This window comes from Castor canadensis, chromosome 5, assembly GCF_047511655.1.
Source record: "Castor canadensis chromosome 5, mCasCan1.hap1v2, whole genome shotgun sequence".
In the NCBI taxonomy this organism is placed as follows: Eukaryota; Metazoa; Chordata; class Mammalia; order Rodentia; family Castoridae; genus Castor; species Castor canadensis.
Genome location: NC_133390.1, coordinates 10206649 through 10234386, shown reverse-complemented (window position 1 = coordinate 10234386; position 27738 = coordinate 10206649). Strand labels below are relative to the sequence as shown.

The 27738-nt window shown below is 43.3% G+C and overlaps 2 protein-coding genes across 9 annotated transcripts in view; one reads left to right on the top strand and one right to left on the bottom strand.

The window, feature by feature from the left end:
- Itsn1 (intersectin 1) overlaps window positions 1-14647 on the top strand; it is a 205055-nt gene extending 190408 nt beyond the window's left edge. For all 7 annotated transcript variants that reach the window (XM_074072743.1, XM_074072746.1, XM_074072744.1 and 4 more), the window contains 5 exons: window positions 451-572; window positions 1554-1636; window positions 1903-1986; window positions 2454-2627; window positions 4240-14647. In XM_074072743.1, the coding sequence (XP_073928844.1) occupies window positions 451-572; window positions 1554-1636; window positions 1903-1986; window positions 2454-2627; window positions 4240-4388 (612 nt within the window). In that variant the 3' untranslated portion in view covers window positions 4389-14647. The remainder of the gene's footprint in view (window positions 1-450; window positions 573-1553; window positions 1637-1902; window positions 1987-2453; window positions 2628-4239) is intronic.
- A 3603-nt stretch (window positions 14648-18250) lies between these two features.
- On the bottom strand, window positions 18251-27139 carry Atp5po (ATP synthase peripheral stalk subunit OSCP). 2 transcript variants are annotated; one of them, XM_020162753.2, is made up of 7 exons: window positions 26999-27139; window positions 25811-25861; window positions 23276-23386; window positions 20634-20763; window positions 19795-19907; window positions 18700-18786; window positions 18251-18433 (listed from the first exon to the last, which is right to left on the bottom strand). In XM_020162753.2, exons 1-7 carry the CDS (start codon window positions 27032-27034, stop codon window positions 18320-18322), a joined length of 642 nt encoding a protein of 213 aa, XP_020018342.2. In that variant the 5' UTR covers window positions 27035-27139; the 3' UTR covers window positions 18251-18319. The 2 variants fall into 2 exon arrangements, with proteins under 2 accessions (XP_020018342.2, XP_020018331.2); XM_020162742.2 differs by having other exon boundaries at window positions 26942-27068.
- Between the last annotated feature and the right edge of the window lie 599 nt (window positions 27140-27738).

Sequence of the window (27738 nt, the reverse complement as noted above, 5' to 3'; positions counted from 1 at the left end):
CTTGCTCTAACTTTGCCTAAGCTGGCTTCAGACTGTGATCCTCCTACCTCCACCTCCTGAAGTAACTGGGATTGCAGGCATGTACCACCATATCCAGCTCCTTATCTGGATATAGTTTAAGTGGAAAACATAGAAACCCTTAATCTGGTTTATGGAATCATACCCCTAAGCATACACAATAAGTTACTGGAATACACACACAGATGTGTGCACACTTGGTCCAGTTTTCTACAATAAATGCACAGGCGTGGGCACCCACACACACTCGCAGTTTCACTTACATACTCATAAGCACATAATGCACTTAGAGTTTACTGAAAAAAAAAGTCCCTGCCTTTTTTTCTTTACGTGAATTTATTTATTTTTTGTGCCTTACAAATAAACATAATTTATTATACAAACATTATACAAATCCTTGTTTTATAATATCTGTGCATTATTACTTTCCAGCCTATTTTCTTAAATGAGGTTCTAGTAAAATTACCTACTGACCCTTCTGGAGATGAACCCATCTTCCACATTTCCCACATTGACAGAGTCTACACCCTCCGAGCAGAAAGCATAAACGAACGGTAAGACCCAAGCCTCCCTAGCACTGGGCTCAGGCCACGTGTCAGCAGGTCCTAGCATCCCCCATCCTCTGGTGGAGGGTGGGGAAAGTGTCATAGCTTTTTCTCAACCCTTTCAGAAGTTGGATGTATGGCATGAGTTTTTTAAAATAAAAGATTGAAACTTGCTTTTGATTGAGAATTTTGCAAAAAGAAGTATCCACCATCCATTGCAATAATTGGATCTCAGAGCGTCCCAGGTTTGCCCGGTGGCAGAAACCATCAGGAAAGTGATTTGGGGATTAGCAGGACCACCCACACCAGAATCTTCCTCCCACAGCCCCCTAGGATGGGCATTCTGGATTCTTAGGCTGTGGGTATTTTACTTCAATCATGCCTCCATGATGCTGTCTTGGAGCCAAATGAAATAGATCATTTTCTGAAGGGTGTGCCTGACATAAGGCCAACCACATTCCAAAAAGCATGTGTGCCAAGTGAAAACTGGCTAAAGTTATTGTGCATATGGCTGTCTGAAAAAAACGAAGGAGAAAACACTGTGCCAAAGTGCTTCCTGCAGGTACTTTGCTCTTTCATGTGAAGTGGTCCCCAGCTGGGACATGGCTTTGGTTCTTCCTTTGGGTGACTTTTGTAAGACATCCTTCTGCCTTGTTGGGTAGGCCAAATATGTGATGCTTTTCACGAAGGGAGGAAGAGGAGAGCTGTGCCCAAACCTCCTCCAGGGTGGCATTTATCAGACTTTCTTCCCCAGGGTCTCAGATTCAGGAATTAAGTACAATTATAAAAATACCACGGGTGTTTTTCTTCCTAAGTCATAGGGATTATTATTAGCATCATGTGACATAAAGTCAGACTTTCTTTCCTGAGCCTTTGTTGTTAAAATTGAACGAACAAAGGAAACAAGAGTCTTGGAAACAGAATCTGAACAGACCTGAAGCCTTTTTCTCCGAGTGCTGCCTGGCAACATTCTGTCTTTTCCCATCCAAGGACTGCCTGGGTGCAGAAAATCAAAGCTGCTTCTGAACTCTACATAGAGACGGAGAAAAAGAAGCGGGAGAAGGCATACCTTGGTAATGTCCCTCTGGGCAGCGGATCAGTGGTCCTGCAGAATGGGGGCAGGAGAGCTGTTGGCTAGAGCCCAGAATCCTTAGGGCTGGAAGGGTGGGGTGCAGAATGAGGGATGGAGTGCAAATTCCAGAGCAAGGGAGGAGCGAGAGTCCAAGAAGAGAAGGGCAGAGTTGCTTTGGAGTGGGGGCAGGATTGGGAGGCACACCAGGCAGGGAAAAACACCAAATGTTAAAATGAAGCATTTTGTGTTGTTTTCCTGCTGTCACAGTCCGTTCCCAAAGGGCAACAGGGATTGGAAGGTTGATGGTGAATGTTGTTGAAGGCATTGAGTTGAAGCCTTGTCGGTCCCATGGTAAGGACCCCCGAGCCCCTCTATTGGAAGTCTTCTCATTCCCCACACCCCCAGTCAACTTTAAATCAAGTGCTACTTCTTGTCCTAAATTTCCTTCTGGAATTGGTTTTTGTAGCACTTGTCAAAAAGCTGGAGTTATATTTATTTATTTATTGTCTATCCTTTCTGCTGTCCTGCTTTTCAGGGAGCCCTGACACTGCACTTACAGTAGATGTGACATACTGTAAGGCTAACAACACACAGGAAGGGCCTGGTTAAAAGGTCCACTAATCGATTTGTTCTTCATTTAACTATGATACTTTATTGTGGGAGTTTTCACTCCAATTAAGGTTGAAGTTCCAGTAAAATCCCCCAAATTTCCCACTGACCCTTCTGGAGAGGACCTGGCTGTCCACGTTAGCCATTACAGTGGAGGGGATAAACATGAGGTGTCATTCCCACCTGGTAAAGGCTTTTGTTCACTTCAGGAAAGAGCAACCCATACTGTGAGGTGACCATGGGCTCCCAGTGTCACATCACCAAGACCATCCAGGACACCCTGAACCCCAAGTGGAATTCCAACTGCCAGTTCTTCATCCGAGACCTGGAGCAGGAAGTCCTCTGTATCACCGTGTTTGAGAGGGACCAGTTCTCACCAGATGGTGAGTAAAAGTAGCACCATGGCACTCTTTCCCTCTACCTCCACTCATCTTGCAAGGGAACATATTTTCTTACCGGTGCCTACAATTACTTGGGTACAGAACAAGGTGGTGATGGTGGCATCTGAGAAGATATGGGCAGAGCATGCTTGATCTAGTTGTTCCAGGTGCCCTGAACAAAGGTCACAGTCATATGCTTTCCAAAGTAGGTGACTGTGAAGAGGGGTGTACCCAAGAGCCTTTTCATTGTTTTTTCAACCTTGGCGAAAAGCCGTGGGGTGGCTGGCCATAGTGGAACACACCTGTAAGGGAGGCAGAGGCAGGAGGATCTTGAGTTCAAGGCCAGCCTGGTCTACATAGCCAAATCTTGCTTAAAAAACAAAACCTGAGGATGTAGCTGAATGGTAGAGTGCTTGCCTAGCATGTACAAGGCCCTAGGTTTGATCCCTAGCACCAGAAAAAAAAAAAAAAAGCCATAGAATAACTGGCCAGCAGAGTGAGAAGAATGTTAGCCCGTGGCAGCTGCAGCAGAATCAATCCTTTCTGTTTAGGCAAAGGGGTGCAATTGTGTTGGGTGCATCGTTCCTTCTACCAGCTTTCTGTTTGTGCTTTGAGCTTGAAAAACAATGCTTTCTGGCCAATGAATCCCAGAGCTATCCCCCATTCTTTCAACCCAATAAAAATCGGAGAGTATTTGAAGATATGGACTCAAGTGTAATCAAAGGAGCTAACGAAGTGCTGAGAGTAAGGACCAAATGCTAGCAATATCTGTGCATGGCTTGAGTGGTTCGAAGCTGCCCTTCTTCTATGCATCCTCTCATGGGAGTTATGTGCCATTGGTTTGTCCAAAGACAGTCACATAGCACCGTTCTGATCAGTGAAGGTTTGGAGTGAGATTGATTTTCAATTTTTTCTTAATATTTTTTAAATTGACACATAGTGATCATACATATTCACGGGATACCATGTGGCATTCCAACTCATGCATACAATGTGCAGTGATGAGATCAGGGTAACATGCATATCTATTGCCTTAGACATTTATTACTTCTTTGTGTTGGGAGCATTCAAAATGTTCTCTATTTTTAAATTTTTATTTGTTTAAAGATTATTTATTTACCGTATTGGGGAATGAACTCAGGGCCTCACACTGCCAAGCACTTTGCCAGTTGAGCCATGCCCCAGTTCCTTTTGCTTGTTTAGTTATTTTGGGGATAAAATATTTTTAGATATTTTGTTTATGTCTGGGCTGCTTGGACTGTGATCATCTAAGCTTCCCACTTAGCTGGGATAACAGGAGTTTTCCACCAGACCCAGCTATTTGGGTGTCTGGTGATGGGGAGTCTTGCTTCTTTTCTGGCTTGGGCTGGTCTTGAACTGTGATCCTCCTGATCTCTGCTTTCTGAGTAGCTATCATTACAAGCATGTACCTGGCCTCCCCTCTATTTTTTTTTAATAATGAAATATGATGACACATTGACAAGTGAACTTTGGAAGAAGTTGTCAGAAATCCTAGAAGGAGGGAGCGCAGAGAGTTCAATATTCCCAGTATGACAAGTGTGTGCGTTGGGGACAAGAGGTCCTCTCTGAGCAGGTCTGTTTGTTCTCCTTTCAGATTTTTTGGGTCGGACGGAAATTCGTGTGGCTGACATCAAAAAAGACCAGGGATCCAAAGGACCAGTTACAAAGTGTCTCTTACTGCACGAGGTCCCCACAGGAGAGATCGTGGTCCGCCTGGACCTGCAGCTGTTTGATGAACCATAGGAGCGAGGGGGCATGTGCAGAGGGGTACTCTCCCATGGCCCCACATGCTGTCTGCAAACTGTGTCTTCTAAGAGACCACCATTGGTGTTCAGCCACAGGCAATGGGACAGCAAAGACAGGCCTCTCAAAGCTCCTAGGAATTATTCTTGACAATCCTGTCCTTCAAACAATTTCTGACTTTATGGCACTAAACTGTGTTTTCCTTTGTCCTCACTGCAGGTCTCATCATGGCTTCTAGGGCCTCTGAAATCCCATAACCTTCAGCTAGGTTTGGTTGTGAGCCTGGCCCATCCCCAAGCTGGAGGTGTGGGTCTGGTTACTATAAAATAGATTTATAAATGCAATGTCCGTATTTCTTTTGAGAACTCATGTCACCCTCCTGTTTCTCACCTTCACCAGCCCCTTAGTGGACTTCTGGCCTACAACGTGGTGTGTTTAGTACAATTATGAGGGACTGGTTGCTGCTTCAGGATATCATTTCCCCACAGGGAAGAGCTGTCCTGGATTCGATCACTGGGTCTCCTGATCAGGTACTGACTAAGCTCTTTGGAGAGCTAGTCCCTGGAAGTTTCCAGCATTCATGGTATTGCAACAGTTTTGTTCCCCTCTAGGCTTTGATTAATACATGCCAATGAAAACACACTGGTATACGTCAGCTGATTTGGTTCTGATTCCCAGCAGGCAGGCTTGGAAGATGGTCACAGAAGCCCATTATCTACAAAGTCATGCTGTACTGGATTAGGTCACTGCTGGCCACTGTTAAGGCACTGGGTCTTGATTGATAGCCATTGTTGGAAATTTTTCTTTTGGCTTAGAGGCCCTGTGATGTTTCATGACAAGTCGTTGCTGGTGACCAGCTCTGAGACTGGTCACAGTTGAATGTACCGGATCCTGACTTGTAAGAAATTTCAGCAGCTGGCTTTGGTAGGTTCCCAAGAAAGGCATGTCCTGGACCCCCAAGGCTTGTAAAGGAAAAATGACAAACTAGAGGTGGGGTGGAAAGATGAGAAGGAAATCATTATGTGGTTGGGGAATGACCCAAGGGGCATGCAAGCTGCATACATCTGAGGAGGAAGATCCCAGTATGTCTCCCAACACACACCAATCTCTCAGTAACGGAAATACATGCGCTCGTTGCCAAAGTCAGGAGTATGTGACCATGTACCAACCTGTTTGGTTTGAGTGCTTTGTTTTTTTTCCCCTTTAAATGCTAGGAGATAGGCTGGTTAATTAGATAATAACTTGATTTGCAGTGAAAAGGATGGGCCATGTTTTGTTTGCATGTTAGTGTTTCCATAAGCCCAGTGTGTCGTGGTCATGAAATGTTCTTTGCATGTTCTCTTGGTTCTGGAGTCTAGCTTTCCTATGTCAGATGGTGTTCGCTTTGATTGCAGGTCCTTAGAATTTAATTAGGGTTGCAGAAGTACTTTCTACATGATAGTTCCCCTTTACTGGGAACTGAATGCCTAGAGTGATAAGTCATCCCATAAAAACCCTGTCATATTTCAAGACATTTTTAAAAGTGTGTGTTGGAACAGACAACAAAGTTTACATTTCATACTTTTAAGAAACACTTTATTATTTATTTATTGAAGATAGTGTAGGATTTTGTATCAAGAACAACAGACATAAGTATTTTTTGAAACAAGCAGATATACTCTTTAGTTAGAAACTTTCAACTTGAACGTGTTAGAGACCAAGTTTAACTTCAGGCATGCATTGTTTACCTCGTCCCCGCAGAAAACATGGTTAAAATACTTTAAGTTTACATTTTTTAATGTTGTTAAGAAAGTGATTTAAATGAAATCTATAGACACATAACTCATGCTTTCTTAGTTCTATAACCAATAGAGTTTGTTCAGTGTATTTATGATGGACATGTTACCACAGTAGGAAAAAACAGAGTATTAAATGTGTAAGTGAGGCAGTGTTTGTTTACAATTCCAATCCTTTCTTTCTGTTCTTCCTTTTATCCCTCATTGATGTTATTTTTGTATTAATGTTGGACACCACTCTTCCTGTGGGGGGATGGTATGCACGATGACAAACATCTTACAACCTTGTAGGTCCCAGATCACCTCCTTGTGGAGTCCCATTATTGGAACTGATGTAGCATGAAAAAGCAATATGTGAATCTTGTCTCCCCAAGTGATTCCATGGAGTATCTCTGAAATAGTCTCCAGTGTAGCAAATTCTGGATTAGTGTCTTTGTACTCACTGCTGTAATTTGTAATATGACCGATTGTACTTATGGATGAGTTGAGCTGGCTTTTAGACCCAGCTGTGACTCAAAAGCTGAGCTGGGGAGATAGAGGAACATGGGCAATGCATGGAGCCTCAAACCCTTGGCCCGCTATTCCTTCATTTTTACCTTTGTGACCACCTGGGCTACATTTCATACAAATGAAATGCCCTTGCTGATAAGGAGTCTGTCTCCCAGCTCTTTGTTTTCCAAATACAGGGAATCTCCAGGTCATGGCTCTTGGTATCCTGATCTCAGACTTTTTACACCCTGCAAGCATCCCTGTTCTCTGAGCTGCACTGCTAGTTCTTCTGCCGCTCTGCCCTCCTCTCTCCCAGGAAGGGTTACATGACTGGTTACATGGCTATGTTCTGATCCTCAGTCATCCCTGACAATTATCCTGGGTGCTCCGAGGACAAGAGCCCTTGGGCTGGCTGGCCTTTCTTTAGAGACCAGTTGTCCCAAAGGGGCAGTCCACATCCTAGTCTCTTTGGGACAGGACTTCTCTGTCCCAAAGAAGGTAGATAGAGAGAATCATCTCCTGGAATCAGGTCTGCTGTGACCATGAGAGCTTGAAGACATATGTGGTTCCTTCAGATCCAGGATTGATTAGGGGAAGAGGAACTATTTTAGGCTAGAGTCAGCAGGGATGCTACAGAAATTTGATTTCTTAGATAATAAGTTTCTGTCCTCTGACTGCAGAAAATAAGTTTCTGCTCCCAAAGAACATTAATGAAAGAGGGGACTTTTTTTCTTCTTTTTTGTTTTGCTTTGTTTGAGACAGAGTCTCTTTATGTAGGCCAGGCTGACCTAGTACTTCTGATCTTCCTGCCTCAGCCTCCTGAGTGCTTGTATTGCAGGTGAATACCACCACACCTAGCTTTCTTTGATTTTTGAACAAAAGCATGACCTAAGTATATGAAAGTGCTTGATTTTATGTGAAAATGAGCAAACTGACTGCTTGTATGACATCTTATATTGGTGACCTGATAGCAACAGGTGACTTGATATCAATGGGTGTCCCAGGGTGTGTCCAAAAGATCAGGTAGATTGGAGGAAGATGATTGCAGGTTTGCTTCCCAAGGTGAAAGGCCAACCATCTCTCCAGGAACTGTGCCTAAAGCCACAAGGGTAAGGCCAGTGACCATATACAGCAAGGATGTTCTAGAATTCAACAAGGCTGGAATTAAGGAAGAAATAAATAAGGGACCTCTGGTTTTAGATTGTTTTAGATCTTAGATTGTTTTAGAGTTAGCTAATACCTTGCATGAGGAGAACAAAATTATCTTTACTCTAAAGAAATTTTTCCAGTTGGTCAACTTTTTTCCTAGAAAGAACAATTTGTATGTGTCACAACTTTAAAATTTTCTGCTGGAAACAGAAAGCATGATTTGAATTGATTCCTTTATTTTGCCTTCCCTTTCAGGGTTGAGATGTGCTCTATAGCTGACACCAGCACTTTCACACGAATGTATCAGGGTAATTTGAGACTTGACGCTAGTGTAGCATAGCAATGGCTCTGCTTGTTCCAAGTATACTTGCTTTGCAAGTTTGGAGCCTCTTATGTCTGAAATGAGTAGATGAAAACAAATGAGCCTGGGTGTTGTTTTGCTTTAGGCGTAAGAGGTAGCACAGTGAAGCCCTCAGAAAGTGGGTCTGAGCACTCCATGGACATTTGTTAGAGCTAACATCTCCTCTTTGCACCCTGGGATGCTGATATGCTTGCCAGAGACTTTGCCTTCCTGTGGGGGACAGCCTGGTCAGTTGTCATGACTCACCAGGCAGTGCCTTGGGTCCTGCTTTGTAGGGGAAACTTAGTATTTTGTAAATAAAGTCAGGGTGTTCATTCTCCTTTTCCCTAGAGTGGACCATGTGACCAAACTCTTGTGTTTCTCTGTGTTTTCCATTCATTTGCTCCAAGGACACATGGAGGGTGGCATTTCTGGGAAGGCTGAACCAGAGGAGGGCTGCTTGGTCAGGCTTTTGTTCTGGGACAGACTTCAAGGACAGAAATGGGTTTGTATAAATGGTGGATGTTCTTAGGACAGCCCTGACCTCCTTGGAGTACTAAGGGAGGATCAAGAATTCCAACATAGGCACCATGACATGACAGCCTCCACCTCCTGCTCATTCACACATGGTTTCCTTAAGGAAACCTTGATACAACCATTTTCTTTCTTCTTTTCCTTCCTTCCTTCCCTTCCCTTCCACCTTCCTTTCCCTTCCCCCTTCCTTTACTTTCCTCCTTCCCTTCCCTTCCCTTCCCCCCACCCTCTCTGCCTTCCTCCCACCCTCTCTCCCTTCCTTTCGTTCCTTCCAAGCACACTGTAATTCCTACCTGTCTGGGGCCCCTTTCTAGAGGAAGGCAGGCCTGTAAGCACCCATGAGTTCAGACCCGCAAGGTACTATTGTAAAGCAGCAGAAGAATGTGCAGAAAGAAAGATGAAGGGTGAAAAGCAGCTGAAATAGGTCATTGAGAAGCTCCTGCAGCTCTTTAGCCACCTTGGTCTTCTGGTCTTAAGAAGGGCCAAGTGGGAGCTGCTTGGAAGAACTGGGGGGCTCACCTCTACAGCTTACCCCTTTTGGGGGCTTCAAAAATCAGGCCAACCCTACACCCATTTGCAACCCCTGCCACTCCCACTGCCAGCCAATTCTGTCTCTGATGAAGACATGGCTTGTCCCTACTCTTATCACCATGGCTTGTACCTCCTGTGCTACAGCCTCTAGAGCCAGGGCCAGCCTTCTGGAGTGACTATTCCCATGAGCCCTTGAGTATTTTTATTCTGTCTTGAATGATTCTGATTAATAAGTGTTGTCTTGGGTGGGGTTATTCAAAGTAATAATGAAGACTTCTTATTGTTAGGTCTGACTTGGAGGAAGCACTGGCTGGTTGACATAAGTACCTCCCTCTCCCCAGCTTCCTCTTTCTGAATAAGGTTTCTGTTCCTTTGTACTTAGAAAACAGTTATTTGAGCTAGAGAAAATTCTAGAACCTGCTTCCTCATTGCTGTTTGTAGGTCACCAGGCTCAACTAAGGTGCATAACTTCATATCTATAGGAGCCAAAAAGAAATCTATTCCTGATAAGCTTGGGAAATGTAACCAATGTGAAACATGAACTACAGTCTTAACAACTAACTTGGGAGCATTCAAACTTAGATGCTGGCACTTTGAACAGTTTTATCTCTGGTTTGTCATCTCTTGGTAACATGGCCAATAGTTTGCTCAGGGAGTCCCCGTACTGGTCTAGCCATCATCAGGATTGGGAGGCAGCAGGAGGGGCCTCCCTTTGTAACATTCAGGCCTAATTATAGATATAATTTTAAGTAATTTAAATAATACCTAACACATAAAAATTCAGATTCGCCTCCAAATAACTCCTTCAGTTTCACTCAGCCTCAGTCAGCTTTTCCATTACAAAGAACCTCTTTACTCTGACCTTGGGGGATTCAGATAACATTTAATTTTTTGACACTGTGGTTGTCACATTTCAATTTGCCCTACTGTGTCTTGTGAGTTGTGTTTTAATAGGATTCTGTTCTATTTTCTATACCAGCCTCTATTCTCACTGTCATCTGATGAGTGTGAGTACGTTAGTATTCAAAGCCCACCAAGTAGAACTGTGTTAAGTGGGCTTAATTGGCCAGCCTTGAAAAACCCAGTATTCCTCTGGTATTTCCTGGGAACCAACCAGTGACCAAAGTTTCTTTTTATCTAGTAGTAGAAATCCCCATCTTCTTCTGGTTTTATACTTTTATCACTTGTAAGGGTACCATTCCTGTGCACCTGTGTGTTTACAACTATGTTCCTTTGCCTTTCTCCTCTTAAGCTCAGATCTTTTATTTCCTTCCACTTTTGGATGGAAACAGAGTGGGGGCCAAAGGCAGGTGGTGGCTTCACTGAGTCTGGTGAGTGGCACTGGCTGCCTCTTTGTTCACTGTCCCTGCTGGGGGTGGAAGAGGCCTCACTGCATGATCCTTACTGGCAGGTCCCAAGGTGCTGGCTGCCCCTACCTCAGCTCCAAGACATCGCTCTCCTATAAATTGCGAAGAAACCTCCTGTGCTTAAGCTGGGAAAATGACTCTCAGAGCTAGAAAGTGGGGTGGACAGAGCCCCAGCAATCACCCGGGAGAGGAGGAGACTGAGGAGAATGGAAGGGAATTAATTGGGGGCTCAAACCCAAAGCTCCTGGGGCACGTAGGCTGTTGCAGCTGCCTTTTCTGCATCTGTTTTTGTGGGGGCTTTGTGATTCAACCCTACATGAGACTCATGGGTAATGGGGGCCTTCCCAGAGGAAGCTTGTCTCTCTGACAAGGCTTCCAGAAGTCAGAGTCACTCTACTTTGGTTGGATAACAGAGTCTCTATTGCAGACTTTGGCTTCTGAGATTTAAATGGCAAAAACTGTTGGTGGTATGCAGCTGTCTATTGCACGGGTGTGTGTGTGTGTGTGTGTGTGTGTGTGTGTGTGTGTGTGTGTGTGTGTCTGGATTGGATGGATGCATCGATAGACAGATACATGGACTGAAAAGGAAGACAGGAAACATGTTGTACTAACACTCCCCTAGTCACACTCAAGACCAGCTCATAATCTGTGGACCAAGTGTAAAATGAAAATTTGAGGCCTCTTGATCTAAATTATTAAGAATTTCAAAACGGAGACAGCAGAACATTAAGCTGAGCTCAGGGCCCTTCCGGATGTGACGATATAGGTCGAACGCCCATGACACTGGCCTGATCACAGTGCATTTTCAGTTGGTTCTAGAAGCAGGTAGGGCTTCATGTTATGTCTTTCTTCTTTGGAAAGGGTCTCCCTGGCAGGTTGTGTAGAGTTAGACTGACCTACCCTTCTTCCTCCCTCCCTCCCTCTCTCCCTCCCTCCCTTCCTTCCTTCAATATAGGATCCTCTGTATGGCTTTGGAGTCAGGTGGTACTGGCAGAGAGGAAAGACCCTTCTGTTCCGGTAGCCTTTAGAAGAGGCTAGTGACCACAGAGTCAATCCTTCTGGCTGTGTGCTGTGCTTTCTTTCACAAGCTTTTGCTTTCACTGGATCGGATGCTCTAAAACCTTTGCAGTTTGCTTGCTTTGTGCAAATGTAGTCCCATTTCTACACACATAGAGCAATAATCCTTCCTGTGTTTCTTGAGTCAATCTGGGATTATGTTTGCTAAGTAAAAGCATTGACAGAAGGGTGTACTGAAGTTGTAAACTCCTCTAGCATGGACTTAAGTCACCTTGAACGAAACAGCAAATTATAGCTTTGCTTTCACATGTCATGCAATCTTCCAAATTAGAGAATTTCTGAATGTTCTCTAGAGGCATTTGATATTGTGTCAACAATATCAAGATAAATGAACATTTTATAAATCAACATCCTCAAAAGGTTATTTGCTGAATAGCCACTGTGTCAGAGAGTAGACATTCTAGCAAGATCTTTGCTAATGATACTTAGTTTTAGACATGCATTTAAATCATACCTTGTCAATAACCCAAGTATCTTGAAACTGTGAAATCAACCTCAGATGTTGTCCACTGCAGAGCTGGCTACCCCTCACCCCTTGTATTGCCTTAGCTCTACCAGCTTTGTGCTGTCACATGTACAGGTGGTGAACATACGTGTAAATACATGTACGCAGATGAAAAACCTCCACAAAATGTCCTGTGTGTGATAATCAGCTCACAGCTTCTGGTTTTCTGCATTTTATGCTGTTTCCGGCAAAGAAAAATGCAGAGTTCTACTACATAATATGGAAAGACTGTGCTCTTTAAATGGTTCATCATGATCTCTCCGCTGTATGTTTATGGAAACGACCATGATTAAATGTGTATATGGTATATAAGAAGCTATGCTGTTAAATGTTACATGAACTAACAGATTCTGTAGTCTAAAATATTTAACTTGTTATTGTAAAATGTGACTTGTCATTGAGAGATTATTTTTCTGTATGTATATGAGAGTATTTTAGGAATCTAATTTAAGTGCATAAAATTATAGAAAGAAATTAAAACCAATTCCAGGAGTAGAAAATGCATAAGCAGATTGCTTGGGTTCAACCCAACTAAATTTTCTTATATTAAAAAATATCCAAGTCATGTATGTTTAGAAATTCAAAGCAGTCATGTTTTTTTCCCTTTCAGGGAATTTGATGTCAATGAAATGGGTGGTGGCATGATAAAAGGAAAAATGTCCTGTAGCCATGACCTGGGCTGAGACCTGTGTGTTGCATTAAGAATTGATTTGTGCAGAGTAACATTCTGGAGAGTGGCTGTGTCGGGAAGGATGAGAGACTTAAGAACCTGTCTTCCCTCAGGTCCAGGTGTCACAGAAGCATCTTGGGTTCTAGGGGATTAGCCAAGAACTTAGGATGAGCCAGCTGTCCCATCAGTGTTCGGGAGCATTCAGGGAGGCTTCTGGGTCATTTCCACTACTCTTTCCGGATAGATTCAGCACCCCACCCCTGCCTTTAGTGTTTGAGTTTTCCATGAGATGTCTGGGTTCACCTTGCACAGCTGGCCGATGGGAGGTCAAGCCTGGGGTTCCGAGGCCCAGCTATCCATTGGCAGGCAAAGCAGCCACAGAGCGGCTTCTTGGAGTCCTGTGCTTGACTCCCCACTGAAGACCCCAGGGGCAAGCGGCCTTCCTTCCTCACCCTCACTCCCTTTTCCAGAAAAGGATCCGAAGTCCAGACTGCTTCTGGGACATAGACCTCCTATACTTGGCCACCAGAAATGTCACTACAAGTGGCCTAGGAAGGTTCCATGAAACTCAACGTGTAACCGCCGCCATGAGAGCATTTAGAAGTGATTTCAGGAGGGGGCAACCACATGAATTCAGCGTCACCTAGCAGGGCAGGAATGCCTCCATGATGAGAAGAGCTGGTTTCTGGTGGCTCAGAGGCATTGGATAGTGACCACTGTGGACAGGTTAGGACCATGGCTTGAAGGGATGTATAAAGAGTGTGAGCGTTAGGTTTCCAACATTTCTTTCAACAAACTTGTGTGCTTCTTCATGCTGTCACCAACAGTTTAAGTCCTTTATTTGCAAGCTTGACATTGGTGAAAGCTTGCGTCCAAGTGTCTTCCTGAACTTCAGGGGTGTGGGAAGGTTTGATTTCCTGAAAATCTGCAAATCACCTTGAAGAATTGCCTTTATTCCCAAAGATGGAGCCATTTAGAGATCTCTGTTCAAGTGTAGCCTGGGAAGGCCACGTCAGGCCAGTGAGCAGTACTAGGCTGGCTCAGGTTCACCCACCAGAATAGGCCCTAACTCCTCTCCCCCAGAATGATACCCTCTTGGTGAGTGGGAATGAGTCAGCCTGTTAACTGCCCCTAGGGTCCTGGCTGTTCTCAGAGTCCCAGAAAAGAAAAACCAGAACATGGGGCCCTACCCAGTAGTGTGGGCAGCTCTGCCAGTTAGCCTTTGCCTGCCTGCAAAAGAATGCCATCAGCTATAATGAGTACCTTGTATTTCCAGTGGCAAGTGGGCCACAGTGCTGGTGGCATGTTGCTCCCTTCACAGCCCTGCCTGGGGTAGGACTGACTAGGCCACCCCCTTGATGGATGTCCTATTGATTGTAATATACTTCTGTTGCCAAATAATGGTACTATTTAATTTTCCACAAAAGGGAGACTACATTGTCTGCTATGTAATTTAGTGGCGTTCTAAAAGTTACTAGATCCTATTATAAACTGTAGACGTATGTATTTGTCTAAGATTTGATGAAACAGGGCCAAAACATTAGGTTTCTTGTTTTGTTCGTTTAAAAGAAGTTGAAGTTGTTTTGCTGTTTGTGTTCTTTTGGCACCTTATTCTGTGTGAAATGTTAAGTTTTACCGATTCAGATTTTTTTTTTCTTTTTTACTTCCTTTCTTCCTTTAAATCAGTAGCAACGTCAGTACAATTTGCTATTCCTGTGCATCTTGAATCTAAAAAGAACTATCTCATCAAGACACCTCTTTGGTCATTTTGACCTGTATGGTTTAAATTCACATAGTTCATGAATAAAATGAGAAAAGTCAACCTTGCAACAGTGGATTATTTGGGTTCGTTCTGCCCGCCTCCTCACACACATTGGAAGCTAACAGCCCTGCACATGGTGTCTCTTCCTGTGTGCTTCCTTTTCCCACAGATAAGGGCATAGTTGTACAAGGAAAATTATGTAAAAATAAACAGAAGAAGCAAAAATACCCAACAACCTTCTCATTTCTCCCATGCCTGCTTCAGCTAAATGTTAGCCCCAAATAGAAACAGAGCTTCCTATGATATCCCCAACCATTTCTGAGAATATGAGTTCTGGGTTGGATAGCATAAGAAGTGCTGTGAGTGGCTGGGGAGAACCCAAAGGCTGAGATTGTCTTGTGAGGTCATTCAGAGGAATGCTGTGGGCTTCTACCGAGCTTCTAACAGAAACAACTCCACATGTTCAGAACTTGTCTTTTACCTCTGTGTGCCATTAGCAAACCCAACAGTGAATTTTATTGTATTATTTATAGCATTTTCTTCTGTTCTGCTTTTGAGGCAGTTTCTTCCAATTTTTATCACTGATTTAACTGTCTGTAAGTAAATCCTTTAAACTTCCTGGCTAGTTTGGACACTAGCTGTATTGTTACAGTGCATGTAACATATCTTTGCCTTTTTAAAATCAGTCTGTTCCCATTTTTGATAAACACAAAACGCTTAGGCCCTTTTCTTGCTTATGTGAAGGTTTAAAAATAAATTAAACCCGGCATGGTGGTTCACTCCTGTACTTGCAGCTACTTGGAAGGTTGAGGCAGGAGGATTACTTGAACTCAGGAGTTAGAGGCCAGCCAGGACAGCATAGTGAGACCCAACCTGAAATAAGAAAACAAACAGCTGTTAAAATAAATAAGATAAATAAAAAGTTTCGCACCTAAAAACACCTAGCTCAAGTCTACTGTCTCCCTCACAGAACCATATTGACAACACAGTATACAACGTGATACCTATTTGATCAAATCTGGAAGCTAGTGTAATTTGGTAGTCACTATTTTAGTCTGTAATATTTTCTTCAATAACAATATTTGTTAATGCAGAAAATTTAGCAAGCTCAGAAAAATACAGAGAAAATAAAATTACTTAATGGAGATTGGTCTTTCATGCAAAAGTGTGAAAATTAGTTTTCTCTTTTTTGTGGTGTTAGGATTTGAATTCAGGGCCTTCTGCTTTCTCTACACTTGAGCCACGCCCCCAGTTCTTTGTTGTTTTGGTTACTTTTCAAGTACAGCATTGCTTTTTTGCCCTGGGCCAGCCTGGACAATGACTTTCCTACTTACGCTATGTTGTCCAGACCGGTGTGGAACGTCCCGGGTAGCCTAGGCTGGTCTTCAAATCTGTCTTCCTGTCTCAGCTTCCCGAAAGTTAGTTTTAATGGAATTCATTTCTGTGTTTTTCCCACGTGTATGCGTGGCACAGGAACTTTACTCTTGTACTATTTAGTAGTTAACATGCGTTGAGTGCTTTCCATGTATATTATTGAATTCGTTATTTGTATAAATCTCTCATTTCATTTGTCTTTTAAGTCAGCTCTACACTCTTTCACAATGTAATGTATGGACTCTCTGCATCCCACTGCCTGAATTGGGTACAGGCACTGGTCTAACTATAGGTAACCTAATTTACCCTCTCTTATTTAAAGAGCCCCGAATGGCTGTTTAGAGTGTAGCTAAATGCTGTGAAGAACTTCACCGTAGGTAATCTCTGGGTCATTGCTGATGACCTCATGAGAGTATCTGAAGCATTCTATCAGCTCCCCCATTTATGTGTGGAATCAGCAGGAAGGTGGCTGAGTTTGATTCTCAAGAATTTGGGAACCAGCAAGAGGCTCCTCCAGAGATAGCTCGTGCATCAGTCTGTTTGTAGAAGCAGAGTTTTTGACAGTACTGGGATTTGAACTTAGGGCCTTGGGCCTGGTAGGTAGGTGCTCTACCACTTGAGCCACTCCATCAGCCCTTCTGCTTTGTCAGCTAGGGTCTTGAGTTTTTGCCTGAGCTGGCCTGGCCCAGGACCCTCCTACCTCTGCCTCCCCAAAGCTAGAACCACAGCATGTGCACCTACATTCAGCTTAGTGAGGTGGGGGAAGGGGGTCTTGCTGTTTTTGCCCCAGCTGGCTTCGAACCACCATCTTCCCAGTATCTGCCTCCTGAGCAGCTGGAATTGCAGGTGTGTATTACCATGCCCTGCCTGACCTTGTGATTTTAATGTGTATGATGCTGTCAAGTACAGGGTCTCACAGCAGTCAGGAGGCAAGCTGGAAGGCGGTGAGTCTTGGGAAAGCAGGAATCATGGTGAGGTTACATTCTCAGTTGTTGAGACAGAGCCCACTGAAGCAGGACCAGCTTTGGTGACAGGTATAAGTTCCCCTTGTGTTAACAGCCCAGAGGCTCAGCAGGAAGGCTGGTAGGGTGACTGTGCCTGTCATCACCTGGCTTTTGCATTATAGATTGGCTGCTCCAGCTCACACCATCTCATCTACATCCAGCCAGAGGGAAAGGGGACCAAGTGAGAGGATTGCCAGCCTACTGCTGGTGAAGGTAACTCAGGCAGGACACACACTTCCCTCTTCTCTCCCATTTCCTATGACTTAGCCCTGTGGTACACAAGGGAGGCTTGTCACTGTAGTCTTGCTGAGTGCTCTTGTGCCCACCTGCATGTTAGGGGTGGCTACTGCGCTGAATGGCAGCCTCAGCACTCTTGGCTCCTGGGAAAGTGCTGAGGCCTGAGTGGTCTCAGTTGTCCTGTTAGGCTCTCCTGCAGCACATGTGCCATGTCACTGGCAGTAATCTGGTCATGACAATACACTGGCAACAGCACTAGTGCAGAGGGGTGTAGCCCTGTGTCCTGTAAAGTTTCCTAGTTGCAGTTGTCCTGCCTCTGCTTGAGCAGAGCACCTCTGGGAAAGGAACCAGTTTGTCAGGCAAACACTTGCAAGGTGACTAAGGGATAGCTCCTGGGACTGCTGCCTGGGGACTCTTACTTTCTCCAGTAGCCTCAGCACCAAAATGTGTGGGATGAGCTGATCTGGGAGCTGCTTTGGCCACAAGTGGACTGAGAGCACCTTAGGGATAAAGTGGGGAGGAAAACAGGGACTTGACTGTCACCTTAGCCTGTTGGCTCCAGCAATGCACCAGTGTTGGTGGATTGAAATGAGATGGGGAAGAAGAGACCTGGCCCATGGCGTTATTCTGAAAAAATCTCCAGGCTCCTCAACCCCTCTCCTCCTCTCCAGGGTGGGGTGACGTCTGCCCCTCCCGCATCACAACGTTAAGAAGCTTAAGTAAGCTGCTCATGAAATGGTCTTGAATGCTAAGGACATCCTACAGTCAGTAGGGCCTCCCCGGAGGACTGATGGAACTCTAGGGACTGGGGACCAGGAGTCCTCCACTACTCCTTTAAAGCCAGGAGGTTTTAGCAGGCAGAACCAGACCTTGTTGAATCAGTCTGTATGGGTGTTATGTTTAATCAATCAATTAATTCCTAAGAATGATCTACACAAACCAAATTCTTCAGCCCAAAGGGCTTTTTTAACCTTGAAAGTGAGGGGATTCTGGAAGAAAGATGAAAACAAGGCTCTTTGTGTTTCACTTTAAAAGACAGTAAACACGATGTGTTCAGGAAGCATTTTACTGTTGCTCCGAGTGCAGGAATTTCCACTGATGATGGACACCAGAGTGCTCACATAACTGCCCGCATGGCCCTGCTCAGTTTCTGAATCTTGGTCTTTGCAGACATGTCAACAAACTTCTCCCCAATACGGACAATCATTCCACCCATGATTGACGGATCAGTCTAGGAAAGAAAAATAGGTTGGAAATGTGAAAATACAAAGACATTATTTTGCTGATCATATGGACAGATGAAAAGGTGTTTTGAAATGGCCAAGCGTGCTTCTTGAGTAAAGGATGTTACAGCTAGAAACAACAGATGTGAAACTGCCCGTGGCATCAGGTATCTATTTAAATTTAAAGTATCATATCTAATAGCCATTGTCTGTCTGTAGCCATTTTAAATGTCAACTAGCCCAAAGAAACATACTATAAATAATTAAAACCTACCTTAACCTCCAATTTCAGTACTTGGCCTTGACTTAGGAAGCTCTTCAGAACCGTCTTTAATTCGGAGAGAACAGCATCATCTAAAGGCTGAAAAAGAACAAACCAACCTTTAAATTTAAACTTAAATAAAGGAAAAAAGAAACTCCAGCATGTCAACTCCAGCATGAAGCGTGAGTGGGCACGCTTCACCAAGACAGGCCTTGTGAATTCCTGCCTGAAATGCGGGGACCAAAGTGAACTGCATTACCACACTCCTGCGGGCGCCGCTGGTGCGGGAGGCCTGGCCACATGAGACCTACTGGAAGCTCCGTGAAACCGTGCTCTTAACACTAGATAGAACTATTAATCCAGACGAGGTCAGGTGCTGCATACTGCAACTAAGTCCACCACAATCTACTCACGATTAAGTTCCACACTGTTTTCCTGTACTGATTGAACTACATCAGGAAAAAAATTACTTGTGGTGAGGTGATAGTGTGTTTCAGGAACATGGACTTCTGAGAAAGAGTTGTGTTCAAATCCTGGACCCAAATTGTATAAATTACTTAAATTTCCCTGGTCTACAGTTTCCTGGCCTATAAAATAAGGACAATTATTATTTCTACCTCATATGGATTTTTTTTAAAAAACTTTTTGGCAGTACTGGGGTTTGAACTTAGGGCCTTACAATTTGCTAGTCAAGTGCTTGTCCTAAGCCCTCATATGGATCTTTTTATATAAAACTAAGTAATAAATTAAAGAACCTCTGCACTGTACCCTTTCCCATCTACCAGGATGACAGATGAGAGATGAGAAACTCTAGTTTTAGTAAGCTACCTAATATGGCACTTAAAAAATAATTCAAACCTATAGTGGAATGTACACACTATTCTGAAACACACTTTGATGTTCTTTAACCCTGACTGTAGTCCCTACGAATAATCACTGATACTGAAGCACGAGGACGAGGAACATACCCTCTGGCTCCTCCAATGCAAAGCTTCACGGAACCTCATAAAAGGATGAAAAGAACCTCCCATGTGCCAAGTCACCTTTCCCGATTTCTTGATTTTATCCTGTTTATCAAGGCACATGCAGCAGCAACTTGCTACTTACAGAGGCAGTAGTCACTGTGCAAGGTACTTCTCCACGGTGGACACTCATGATGGTAGAAAAGGCAGAAATGATTCCCTGGGTATTGTCCAGACGACCATTTTCAGCAAGTAAAACTGGGAAAGTGAAGGTGTATCAGTGACATGATATCACCCAAAAAGCAAACTTTGATTTTTTTTGGCCTTAGAACACCATATTCAATGAACTTTAAGAAGGTGAATAGAGAAGCTATAACTTAATACATTCACTGTCTTTTTTAAAAAAAGAACGCCCTGACAAGCATTTAAATTAGCAAATATTTGTGTATGCACACACATACAGGGTTCTCACCCACACAGATCTGCAACAGACTTCTTGCACTCAGCTTGCAATGATTTTCATATTTATGTTATAGACGCTAATGGTTGGCTACCAATCCCCAAATTAGCATACTGTCTACATTCAAAGATGTCATGAATATACTTTTAAAGGTGTATTTTGACTTGGCCATGAGGATATGAAAAGCAAATCGAATATACCAAAGGATACAATTATCTTCAAGGTCCACGGGATAGCTACTAGCCACAAACTCATTTTTTGGGGTACAAATCCCACTAGTGTCTTCCACGGATGAAACCACTACCTATGCAGAGAGGCGTCCTTACATCTTAGCATTCTTTAGACTTTGCTCCTCAGACTGTCAGCTTGGGGAGCTGGTGAGTGCAGATTTGGACTCAGCACATCGGGCAAGCCCAAGCCCACAGATTCTTCACTGCCAACAGCTGAATGGGCTCCTGGGCCATGGAGTCCGTTTCTGGTAGCAAAGTTTAAGGAAGCTCAAATGAAAAAGTTCTAATACTTACTCATGAGGTTGGAGGTGAGCGGGGAAAACTTCTCTTTTGTTGTGATGTCGCTCAGGCTTTTCATTTTAATGGAACGTTTAATGTAGGGATTCAGAATAGAAGTAGACATTTTGGGGTCCTTCAGGAGTTGCTAGAAGTACCCAAAACAATCTCTTTAATTCTTTAGCACACAAATGATCTTAATTTTACAAATTAAGAAAATCAGCATGTAAGCATATGTGAAGAGCAGTTTATTATCAAACACATTTCTCTCACTGACTTCAGGAATACATTCCAACACGACTCTACAAAAACATAAAAATGACATTCCTTAAAAAATTTCAGAATGTCTTATGAAGTTTCATACATGTATTTTTGTTTTTCAAAAAAGATCATAAAAAAAATTAAGCATCCCAAACCATCACTGCATGGTTTATTTTTATGTAACACAGGTAAGACTCTAGTTACTGCAGACCTAAAAAAGGTGCTCTGACTACAGAGTAGGCCTCTGTGCCATTCCTGGAAGGGTCTCTGTGTTCTAGGTGACAGATTCTGCTCTCCCTCTTACAGAGCCGGAGGATCAACCCAACTTGTGAGAGGCTTATGGTCTGGGGCAGAGAGCAGACAAAAAGTGGAAGTGCAGCAACCATTTTGTTAAATCACAACGGCGTGAATTCGGTGACATGTGGCTTCCAGCACCTGGCCACCCTTAGCATCAGGCCACAGCTTCAATGAACCCAAAATGATTCTTTCCATCTGGGCATCTTTCATTTACACAACTCTGTCTTCCAATTTCTCTGCTAGTACCTCCTCCCAGGCTCCTGGCCAGAATCCAGGCTGCTTGCCTCTCTCTGCCATCCAGTGCTAAGATTTCCACTTTGAGGCCCCACAGAAATGACCACTGTCCATAGAACCGAGGCCTTTATAAATTAAAAGCATCTTGGAACTTCATCCAGTTTCTCACACTTATCATCGTGTGGACATTCAGTGCGACATTTGTGAGGTATCAGACTTCCTTCTCAGTGACCCCGAAATACTCATTTTCATTTGTGAACAGTCTTACAGTAATTGTCTCCCTTCTTTTTTTCCACATTCTGAATGACTTCCAGGTTTCAGTCAAACCCCATCCTAATGTTCTCATCCCAAGTCATCCCCTCCACTGTGAATACCACTGTTTGTGTTGAAAATGGGTGTAAATGACAAGGAGCAATCCATAATCGCCATCTCCACAAAGGCCTGTGTGAAAGCCTGCCTGCTCCTGCCACCTTCCCTCCAGGTGTCTCTAGCAGGGAGGGTGGTCCTACTGTCTCTGAGGATTATCACTCCAGCTAAGACCATAAGCAATACCTGCAGATGCCTGGATAAAGGAGAGAGTATGAAGCTAAATTTTATTCTGCTATGGCAAAAGCTCAAAAATCAAAACTGAACAAAGTAGTATAGAACAATACTTACAATAAAGTAATTAATAAAGAACATATGCATTATTCTATAAAACTAATATATTTCCTCCTTCAACAATAAAATTTTTAAATTTCAGTAATATATGGATTAGAAAATACAAGATGTCCTTAAAACATACAGACATACCTTATTGCCCAAGGTGGCAACTAAAGGGAGAGGAAATGTATTAAAATGCATAAAATCTCCTTTTTCTTTTTTTGGTGGCACTGGTTGGAACTCATTTTAAACTTGCTAGGCTCTAGCACTTGAGCAACACCTCTAGTCCTCAAAATACAAAACGTTTCTTTTTTTTTTTTTTGGTGGGAATGGGGTTTGAATTCAGGGCTTTGTGCTTGTAAAGCAGGCACTCTACCATTTGAACCACATCTCTAGCCCATTTTGCTCTGGTTATTTTGGAGATGGGATCTTGTGAACTATTAGTCCAGGCTGGCCTTCAACCATAATCCTCCTGATCTCAGCCTCTCAAGTAGCTAGGATTACAGGCGTGAGCCACCAGCACCCAGGTAAAATCATAACATTTCTTAACTAGAAAAACTAGTGAAAAATAAAGCAGAGATTCTCTCATCAAAGTGACACATAAGATTCTGTTCATTTACTTATTCTTTTTTTTCATTTAAAAAAATAGATATATTATTCCTGGTGGCCTCAAGGTCTTTCTTGTCAGTTTTTTATCTCATTAGGAAGCTCAAAGCCCTGTCCTCTCTTTACTGCCCAGTGTGCTCTGCTCAGTCATTCTTCCCTCATATTTTGGGAACAAAATAACTAAAACCCAGGAAAAGGCTTCATAAGGAAAATTCTCAGCACAGCAAACTTCTAACATATTTGAAAGACATTTAAAAAAAAAACCTGGCTTACAAGTATACATTTTTAAAGGTGACCTTTTAATTCCCTTCTAAAATGGCAAGTTTTCTTAAATTCCACCTTGAATTTTGATTTTATACTTCTGTCTTTTCTTAATTGGAAATCTTGGTTCCTAATATTAATGTTCTTATTATGTGTGTCTTCTTGTTCTTGTTACACAATAGTTCCAGAAAAATAAAACCCGGTATTATTACTAACATGTTCACAGAAAACAGTTTTTTTTGTTGTTCTTCCTGGCAGTTTCTTTAGGCTATACCTCATTAGGGATGTACATTCAAATAGCGAAAGGCAAAAATGTATGAATAGGAACGTAACATGTAACAAACAAGAACGGTACTTACAGCTATTCTCAGTAGCTCCTTTTCTACTTGTTCCAGTTTATTCTGTTTAGATGCAGCAGAATAAAGAGCAGTGGCATAGCGACCTTCAATGCCATATACCTGAACAGGGGGCTTTAAACAAAAAAGGTGGGATAAAGAAGGAAAAACAGTTAAGTATAATAATACATTATACTGTCAAGAATATAATCAGAGCAGGGCTGGGTGGCTCATGCCTGTAATCTCAGTTATAAGGGAGGTAGAGATCAGGAGGATAGAAATTAGTTGACAGCCTGGACAAAAAGTTAATGAGACCCCCATCTGAACAAATAACCAGGGCATGGTGGTGCACCTGCTATCCCAGCTATGCGGAAAGCCACAGGTAGGAGGATCATAGTCTAGGCTGTGCCCCTAGGCAAAAGCAGGAGACTCTATTAAAAATAACTAAAGCATAAAGGGCTAGAGGTGCGGCTCAAGTGGTAGAGCACTTGTGTAGCACGCATAAGACCCTGAGTTCAAACTCCAGTACTGCCTAAAAAAAAAAAAAGAATCAGGGCTGGGGATGTAGCTCAGTGACAGAGTGCACTCCCAGCATGCAAAAGGCTCTGGGTGGTCCAATCCCTAGCACTGCAAGAAAACAGAAAATGAAACAAGAATAGAATTCAGTGTCTATAATTTAAAGAATACGTCTCATAACACAAGACAGTCTAAATATGTCATCAAAGAGTAACCTTAAATGGCAATTCCCAAATGAACTAGGGACATTTCCTTGGCCATGACTGTATTTTTGAGCTTCCAATTCCTCACCAGTAAAATCAGGGGTTGAGAAAACATGGTGTCCAAAGTCTCTTTTGACTCTACCTGCAGTAATTCAATTATTTTAATTTTAAGATGAGTTTATGCTTTCTTTGAACTCCAATGATTCAGTTCCAAGTATGGGAGATTTTAAACACTGATGGAAGGTAGTTTGGGAGATATTAAAGCCAGGAAAACAGGCATTTATAAAAACACGTACAAGTATACTTTTACACATTTCAGAGAAAAACTATAAATTTCCCCATCAATGTTCATCTTTGGCAGTGCTGGGGACCAAATCCAGAGCCTTGTACATGGTAGGCAAGCACTCTACCACTAAGCTATATCTCCAGCCTTTGGTTTTTTGACACAGTGTCTCAATATGCAGCCCAGACTGGCCTTGAACTCGCAATCCTCCTGCCTCAGCCTCGCCAGTGCTGGGATTATAGATGTGCACCTCCGGTGTTCAACTTAATAGAGCCCTTTAGCAAGTCACAAAGTGCCTTAGATTTGAATTGTTTTTCACAGTAAACTGTTGACTTTTTTGCTACACAAGACACAGTACCGTCAATGTATGACTACAGGTGCTTAGTGATGTCTTACAGTTGTAGTGGGAAGGTTAGACTTTGAATCACAAAGATTGAGTGCAGTCCAGCTCAAAGACTAAGCAATTGCAGGTAAAATTTCCCACAGCCTCAGTTTCCCCTATTGTAAAATAGTAAGACCAGTTACCACCCTACCACCCCTGTTACAGTTTTAGAAATTCTCACCTGAAGGATAAAAATGACACTATTTCCAAAGGTTCTGAGAGATTTGGCACTGGTAATAAGGGTTGGGGTATGATGATTACTAACTTCCATCTGGTTCACTCAGCTCTGCTATTTTCATCTTTTCCTTATGCTATTTTTCAAGGAGGGAATTATCAGCCTGCTGACTGGGATTGGTGGTGGACAGGAAAAGACGGCCTAGTACATCTTTGGTCCTGTGAGCTAAGAGAAGTTCAGGCTCTCTGATACTTGAATCAACTTTCTGTCACATGGAAATGCAGTCAGACTTCATGTTGTTACTGTCTGCATCAGGAGTCAACTAGGATACTTTTCATTTGAAAAGAAAGGGACTGGCAGATTTAAAAAAATATTTTAATTTTGCTGGTACTGGGGTTTGAACTTAGGGCCAGGAAGGTGCTCTACCACTTGAGCATGCCTCCAGTCTCAGATCTTTCAAATGTGAGCCTTTTTGGTGTTTAGTGAAACAGTGCCTTTGTCAGTAATGACTTTCTTTGGAAAAAAGGAGTGCAAAGGAGTAGAGTTACTAGCTTGGGGAGGGCAAGATGTAATATGAACAGTTGCAAGAGGATTGCAATGGAAACTGAGGTGCCTTGATTTTAATATCGACTCCTATAATAACTTACTGTGAGAACCTGGGCATGGCACTTTATTTTGTTGGAAATGTTTCTTCCATTATAATAACCAAAACCAAGCAGCCAAATAAACACAAAAAGCCTACCTTGTGTAATTTGGAGGATTAATGGGAAAAAGAAATGATTAAATAAAGTTCTTTTAAAGATTCTGCATGAGCCCATTGCACAACAAGCATCCAACATCATTCTTTCCCCAACCCCAGGCACTCATCACATTTTAGGAAGCACAAATCATGCACAGAAAGGTTTTGATACTAACTACACAAATGCCCAAGCTCTGACTGTACTGCTGTCTGACTCACATTGCATCTGTTTTACAATGAAAAGAATATAAATTAACATACCCTCACAAGCTTGGAAAAGGGCCTGACCACTGATGTACTGAAGCATCGTACCTTCAAAACAAAGGAAAATAGATCAAATGAGGTTACTTGAAAGATTTCTGCATTTAACTTTGTAGTATTAAGAAAAAAAGACTTCTAAATGATTGCTGTCATATGTTCCTTTATATTACCATATTTATTACATGAGCGTGAGTTACAGTAAATTTCCCTATTAAGAATCATCCCAAATTGCTTGAGAAATTGCCTTTCCACTAACTTCCTAGCTTGCTGGGGACGAGAGGTGGTCAGCACACAGGTATGAGAGAAAACACTACCTTCCAACAAGTACATGTTTCAAGAAAACTAACAAAATTTTTGGCATTTATATTGCCATACCTTTGAGCAGGATTTTAGTAAAAAGGAGAATGATTCTGGTCATGATTTGTGACACATGTATTTAAAAATTTCTTTCTTTGAGTACTGCAGCAAATAGAGTTTGATATGGCCAAGGGCCCTAGTTCTTATGGGATGGTATTTTGTCTGTCATGGGACAGAGTTGGAATCCATAGTTTAAAAGCACACGTAAGGGCACACGTCACCTTCACATACTTCCAGCTCTGCAATGTGAGGATTAAAAGTTTTTAAGGCTTTTGGAAAAATTATATAAGCTACAAGTAGTCATAATATGTAAAGGAGACTGGTGGATGCAGTACAAGAGTACAATTTTTTTTCCAGCTGTATTTTCTGTTTACTCTATGGGTTCCAATCTAAACACGAGTCCAGGATGAACCATTTAAGTGTCTTTTTATAATAAAAATATGAAATGTGCTTTACGAATACTGGACATTCCTGATCGAGCATTACTAGTGACCCTTGACAGGTTTTATGACCATGGCTAAGGAAGCTGAGCCGTGTCCTTTCTTCGGAGTATAGGGACGCCCAGCCTCTCTCTCCCACCCCCAAACCTCCAAAGCTAGTTGCCTCTCAGGGCACAGCTGCGAGGACACCAAGGTCACGGCCACTTACGGTCACGCGCATCACCCCAGCCCGCAGCCCCCCGTGGGGAGAAATCGAGTCCGCCCCGCATTGACCCCATTCGCCTGGCCCTAGGACTTGAACGGAGGCCAGACTCCTCCAGCCATGGCCTCGCACCCTGGACACTGGGGTACCTGTCACCCCAGGAAGGATCCTCCTGCTGGCTTCCCTCACCTGCCGGGAGAGCAGGGACACTGTCGGTGCAGCCATCTTCTCCCGGGCGGCTGTAGGTCAAACCAGACTAGGAAGCGGGAGGGGCGCGAGCACGCACGCGCTTGCCGGCGTGGCCGCTAGGCGCTCTGGGAAATGACGCGAAGGCCATCAGAACGCATGCGCAGTGAGTTCCTGCTCACTGGGAGTTGTAGTCCGCAGGAGCCGCCCCGATCCTGGACACCAGGGATGGATCTGAAAATGAAATCCTTAAGTTACTGACTAAGCAGCCCTTAGTGTAAACGGATTTGCTACGCTTAGTTATTAAAGTCACGTTTAGATGAACACGGCAGTGGCATTTGTTCCACTTCACATTCAGCGCTAGCATCGCGGACCCCTAACTCCCTAGCCCGCCAAAGCGTGCATCAGTCTTTATTCTGTATAAAGAAAACAAACCCAAAAGAAGTCTCACAGTTCTGGGAGCAAACCCCGCATCTCGACAAGCATCCCTCCTTTCCCCTTCCCTCCCCCATCTCGCAGGGCATTTCCTGTTTAGTTTTGAAGGTGTGTGAGATTCTGTTGCGTAAATACTTGATTCTGAGTAGGGCGGAATCCGGGTTTAAGCAAATGGGTCACTGCAGTCATACAACGACCGTCTCCAGCCCCTTCCCCGTGAAGGGAGCATGCTCCACTTTTCTCTTCTGTAGAGAAGGACAGAGGCGGGGCGAGGGTCAGGGTTCCTGGCTGTAACAATGCGGGTCTGT

Excerpts from the sequence above, each read along its gene's own strand:
- Atp5po (XM_020162742.2), bottom strand. The coding sequence starts at position 27,034 with ATGGCTGCACCGACAGTGTCCCTGCTCTCCCGGCAGGTGAGGGAAGCC. Across the intron at positions 23,387-25,810 it reads CCTTTTCCAAGCTTGTGAGG|CCCCCTGTTCAGGTATATGG; the intron begins GTATGTTAATTT and ends TTTTGTTTAAAG. Across the intron at positions 19,908-20,633 it reads GCTCACCTCCAACCTCATGA|TTTTACTTGCTGAAAATGGT; the intron begins GTAAGTATTAGA and ends TCACTTTCCCAG.